Source organism: Malus domestica, chromosome 11, assembly GCF_042453785.1.
Source record: "Malus domestica chromosome 11, GDT2T_hap1".
Lineage (NCBI taxonomy): Eukaryota > Viridiplantae > Streptophyta > Magnoliopsida > Rosales > Rosaceae > Malus > Malus domestica.
In genome coordinates, this window is record NC_091671.1 from 10,777,854 (window position 1) to 10,783,900 (window position 6,047).

At 37.5% G+C, this 6,047-nt stretch overlaps 1 protein-coding gene across 1 annotated transcript; it reads right to left on the reverse strand.

Annotated features, from left to right (window-relative positions):
- Window positions 1-3,096: 3,096 nt before the first annotated feature.
- Window positions 3,097-5,782, reverse strand: LOC103447828 (mitogen-activated protein kinase homolog NTF6-like). Its single transcript, NM_001293844.1, is given in 6 exon segments — window positions 3,097-3,669; window positions 3,774-3,957; window positions 4,145-4,477; window positions 4,768-4,905; window positions 5,071-5,200; window positions 5,514-5,782. Coding segments are annotated over 6 exon segments (1,104 nt in total). The 5' UTR covers window positions 5,657-5,782; the 3' UTR covers window positions 3,097-3,493.
- Window positions 5,783-6,047: the final 265 nt, after the last annotated feature.

The window sequence follows — 6,047 nt, forward strand, 5'->3', positions numbered from 1 at the left end:
ATGAGAATATTCAATCTGTTATTGATAATCTTGTAGATGTGTTTGATTTAAAAGATATGGGAAAATTGACATATTTCTTGGGACTTTAGATTCAGTATAATGCAGATGGGTCTTTATTTGTGAATCAGTCAAAGTACACTAAAAAGTTGTTGAAAAAGGCTGGTATGGAGCAATGTAAACCAACCTCAACTCCAAAGCTCATTCACAATTGCTTACAACTGATGGAACACCACTGTCTAATCCTACACACTATAGAAGCTTGGTTGGGGCCTTACAATACCTCACATTTACTAGGTTGAATATTGCACACTCAGTCAATGTAGTGTGTCAATGTAGAATGTCAATATTGACCAATCCTTCTGAGTCCCATATGCATTTGGTGAAAAGAATTATGAGGTATCTTCAGGGTGCATTAAACTGTGGTTTGAGATATATTCTTCTGATTTTCAAATCAATGCCTATTCAGATTCTGATTAGGCAGTAGACATCAACACCAGGCAATCCATTACTGGTTACGTGGTTTACTTGGGATCAAATCTGATATCGTGGTAGTCAAAGAAACAAGCAACAGTATCTCGAAGTTCCACAGAAGCCGAGTACAAAGCCTTGGCACACTGTGTTGCATATGTATTCTGGATTAGATCTCTACTTAAAGAATGTACATTAGGTTCTTACACAACCCCCTACCTTGCATTGTGATAATCTCTCATCTTTGGCATTGTGTTCTAATCCAATGTTCCATTCAAAGATTAAACATTTGGACACGGATTATCACTTTGTTAGGGAAAAAGTTCAAAAGGGGGATCTTCTTGTTCAATACATATCAACAAATGAACAGGTAGCATATGTATTCACTAAAGGTTTACATAGTTCAGTGTTCATTCATCATTGTAATAATCTTCATATTGGAGTATCTGGTGTTAATCAGCAAAGTTCACAGAAAATAACCAGCTCAAGTGCAACAGTCACAGAACATAGCAGCTACAACAACTCATCATTGCAGTAATAGCTCATCAGTCTACCAACTCAAACTGATACATCATTGCAAACACAACTTAGGAGATCCCAATTTTGTTTGAGGGGGGAGTATTAACCAAATAGATTTGGATTAGTTAAAACAATTAGAGTTAGTTGTAAGGGTAAAATAGTAAATCTGTTCAACATAGTCTCTTTATAAACATTGTTTTAGAGACTTAGAGAATTATGATGTAATCATTCTTTTTGCTCAATCAATATAACAGAAACTCTGAGACTTAGAGAATTATGATGTAATCATTCTTTTTGCTCAATCAATATAACAGAAACTCTCTCTCTCTCTCTCTCTCTCTCTCTCTCTCTCTCTCTCTCTCTCTCTCTCTCTTCAGTTTCTTCATCCCTAATATTATATTGATTTCATAGTGTTAATAAAGAGAAGCATATCCATGTGTGCCGGCCGGTAGGGAAGTAACAACGAGAGGATGGCCGAGCAGGAGAGTGCCAACCATGGAACCGTGACGGAAGAAGGCCTCCATCGAATCTTTGTCCACCTTGAATGGCACAACATGGTACTTAAGGAGTGTCAATGGGGGCTGTGAGTACATGGAGTTGAGGCAAAAGAAGGTAAGAGTGGTGTTAGGGTTTATAGCCTCAATAAGGATGTCTAGGGTATGTGAAATGGCATGATACCCTTTGTCGGAGAGTACGGCTGATACCAAACCACCATTGATTATATGGCTCGCGTTGGTTAGTTTTTTCGTAGGGTTGGACAGCCTCAGTTTTCATGGTGTTGGTAATAAAGAGAGGTGAAGTGAGAAGAAGAACAAGAAGAATACAGAGTGCAAACTTGGGATCCATGGGACAAGAGAGAGCTATATACTTGCATACAAAAGGAGCTCAAGAGAGAGTTTGGTGAAACAAAACATGAGGTAGAAACACATATTATAGTACGGAGCCAATTTCTTAATCCTACCCCAGTACTAATTGATTTCCAAATCGTAAAGGGATTCCATTTTCTTTCTGGAAATATAGTTTGGCTCTTGGCGGTTTCTAATTTTTCTTGGGTTTTTTTTGGGCCAAAATATATTTGTCCACTTGACTAAAACAACTTGAATAATTACTTGGAATCCATGTAATTAATGGCTATTCTCCAAAAATAAATGTAATAACAATTGGTTAACCATACGGAATGGAAAAACTTCTGACATATACCGTTTCCGCACTTATGCTTTGATATTTATCATATCCTGTCGCCATTGTTATTTAGGGTGTTTTTTAATTGCAAAAAAAATGGTCACTTAGTACTACGGTATAGTGGTATTCCTTTTCATTTGACACTGAGAGGTCTTAGGTTCAATTCTCGCTAAGGGCAAATTTAAATCACATTATTGCTTGCCCATTGTGGACAATCTCAGGGACCAAAATAAAGGATGGTGGACAATCTCAGGGACAATTTCTATTGATTTTCAATCTCAATGACGAAAGTGATGTGTTATGCAAATCTTAGGGACCATTTTGGCTAAAAAGCCTAATGAAAACAGATCCTAGCAGGGAAAAAACAAGCAAATGATCTAAATTCGGCTAGTAGGGGTGGACATATGAACCAGCAAACCGGTGAACTAAACAGAGCCCAACAAAAAAAAACCGAAAAATCAATTTTTGCCTAGTTCAATTCGATTTAGGTTTTGCCACTTAAAACCCGAATTGAATAGGTCACTTAGTACTATGGTCTAGTGGAAATTTTATTCACTTATAAGTTAGAAGTCTTAGGTTCGATTCTCGCTAAAGACGTATTTGAACCACATATCTACTCCTCCACCCCCTATTTTTTTTTTTTTTTGGTAGAAGACCACCCCCATTAGTATAAAGAATTGGTATCGAACTCACTAATCATGAGATTCAAACTAAGATTTCTCATGAAATACGAACCTAAGACCTCTCATTTATAAATAAAAAGAAAAACAACTAGACCATAATACTATTGATTTTGGAGTGGCAAGAACGTCATAAATTGCGTTTGCGTTTTAGTGATGAGCGTAATACGTTTCATTAGGACCGAAAGGAATGTTAATTTACTCAAAAGGCTATCATAAAAAACTCCAAGCCAAACAAATATAAAGATGAAAACAAACTGGTATATCCTTTACTTTCACTTTCGTTTGGTTAAAACTGTTGAATCATATTGGATTTTACAATATAAAAACACATCGAAAACCAACGAAGGCCGGGAGAACGAAGCCATCTCTTCTACACACCAACCCTCAACTCTTACTAGATTCTTAGGTTGAATGAATCCAGATTACAGACGCTTCACACAACGATACCACTCTTGTTAACAAACTGTCGTTTCATCCTCTCAATGCGAAGGAGAACCCCATCTCCCTAGTTGACCTTCTCATATAGAATCTCAAACATATGAGATACATTACCAACCTTCCATTACCAAAAGCATCCTTCAAACACGATGCTGGTCAGTGAAAACACAACAGAAGGAGAATACAGGCCACAGTTGAGAAAATTATCCCAACATATTATCCGGATTGAAGCGTAGTGACTCCCTCCATATAAGCTCCTTTATATCTTCTTCATCCAGCGATGCCTGCTCAAAGTCAAAGACGAATGGAGATGGGCAAATAGGTTCCTCATTGATCTCGTGAAGACTTGATAAAAACGGATGATTCAGTGCTTCCTCCACTTTTCATGCATAGTAAATGAAAAAGACAGATGTTTAGTACCTTGAAAATGAATGAGAAAATTCCAGATTGAGTGTTATTAAATGCTAAGAGTAAGAGACTTACCAGTAATACGTTTGCTTGGATCAAAAACTAGCATTCTTTCTGCAAGATCAATTGCCAGTGGCGAGACATTTGGGAATTTCTCGGCAAAGGGTTGCTTCGGGACATGTGGGAGCTGCTTAACATACTTCCTAGCATTATCACTTCTTAAAAAGCCAAGATCTGATTCATCTGGTGAACCTAGGAGCTGTATTTGAACAATCAAGAAATTGAAACATCAAAATCATAAAGTTAACAGCATAAACTTCCAAATTTTGTAACTAGTTTTGACATCCCTTCTAAAGAATATCGACGATAAACAATACTCTGCTTCCACTAAATCACATCTATCAAGTTCAAGAGTTGCTATAGAATACGATGGAAAATGCATTTACCTCATTTATAAGACTCAACTGCTGAACATAGTCTTTACCGGGAAACAGTGGTTCCCTCCTAAGAATCTCCATGACGATGCACCCTACTGACCAAATATCAATTGCTCCAGTGTATTCTGAACAGTTGAGTAGTAACTCAGGGGCTCGATACCAACGAGTTACAACATATTCTGTCATGAAATCTGTCTCTGATGTAGTTCTTGCAAGCCCAAAGTCACAAATCTTAAGGTCACAATTTGCACTGAGAAGCAGGTTGCTTGGTTTCAGATCGCGGTGCAAAACATTTGCAGAGTGTATGTACTTCAATCCTCGCAGTAATTGATACAGGAAATACTGCCAGAAACATTATATTTTGCTTAAAACTTAAATGATCTAAACTTTTATTTCAACAGAACTTACAAGGTAATTCATACTATATATGTTGCGAATACAACATGACCAATACATAGTCTACATATCATCCCAAGAGGGAGACGGAGAGATAACCAAACACGACCAAGAAATTTCATAATTGCAGCAAAACTAGTAGTAATCAAATATTCATTCTGCCTTCCCCTATGTCTAATGTTTACGTCTGGATTTCCTTCAAAACAATGTCCACAATATAAAAACAAGCAACTTACTTGACAGTGATCATCTATCAAGGCCTGGCCGGAGTTTATTATCTGATTCAAGTCAGTGTCCATCAATTCATACACAATGTAAACATCATTGAACTTTTCCCTATCTGCCGGCCTTATGATGTCCTTAATTTTGATAACCTGCAAAACAACAATGCAATTATTTCTAATTCACAGTTAAACAATCTAACAGGCAAGTTCAACTATTCTTAACAACAAAACCTTCTTCAATAAAAATTTCAATTTTTGGTTATCATTTAGCTAAATTTGGACATGTGATATGTGACTGAATGCAAAAGGTTTTACATTGTCATGATCCATATGGCAAAGGAGTTCTATCTCTCGAAGCGTCCTCTTCGCATCAATCCTATTGTCAAATGCATTCCCAATCTTCTTGATTGCAACTTCTTCCTTTGTCTCAGAGTTTGTTGCACAGCTGCCAAATGGAAAACATTAACCTCTCATTGAGTAAAAACACTTACTCCCCATGAAACCTCTCAAAATTGATCAAAACATGCAGCAACAGTATAGGAATCCAAACTCTATCCTTTTGGGGCCCAAGAAAAGCAAAATCCCACAAAGCTAAAGCCTTCCCATTTCAATTTTGAAACCAAACATTTCAATTTCATGCTCAAAAATATAACCCTGCTTTTCCCAGAATCCAAACAGATACCACTTCTAGACCAAAACCAATGTAAAAAATGAACGCAAAAAAGTTGAGAGAGAGAGAGAGAGAGGGAGGGAGATACCAAACGATGCCATAAGCACCGCGACCGACTGGGTGAATAGGAGGAGCATACTTGGCGGAGACTTCAAAGAGATTACCCAGAATGTTGTACTGTATATACTTGCCTCCGTACAGAGGAATCCCTTCTTTTTGCGCACCCTCCATCTCTTTCTTCCTTCCTTTTAATCCTCTTACAGAAAGAAAATGAAGAAAGCCCTGCGGAGTTCTCAAGCTGACAAACGCAGAAGAGAGAGATGGAAATGGAAAGGGTGGAGTGACCGCCTGAAAATGGAGAGAGAAAGCTATGGAGGGGCCATTTGGTACCACAACAACCAGTGCCTGACCGCCACCGCACTCTTTCGCTTTTTGTGTTTTTAGCCTCTTTTGATTTTCTTTCAACTTTTCATCGTTTCTTTCAACTTTTCATCGTTCAAATTTGAACGTGTAAACCCGATTTATTGGTATTCTTCTTCATCTCAAAGTGAGAGATTTTAGGTTTGAATTTCATGAATAACGAATTTGATACCAAATTAGGTTGGTCTGATGGTATTCTTCT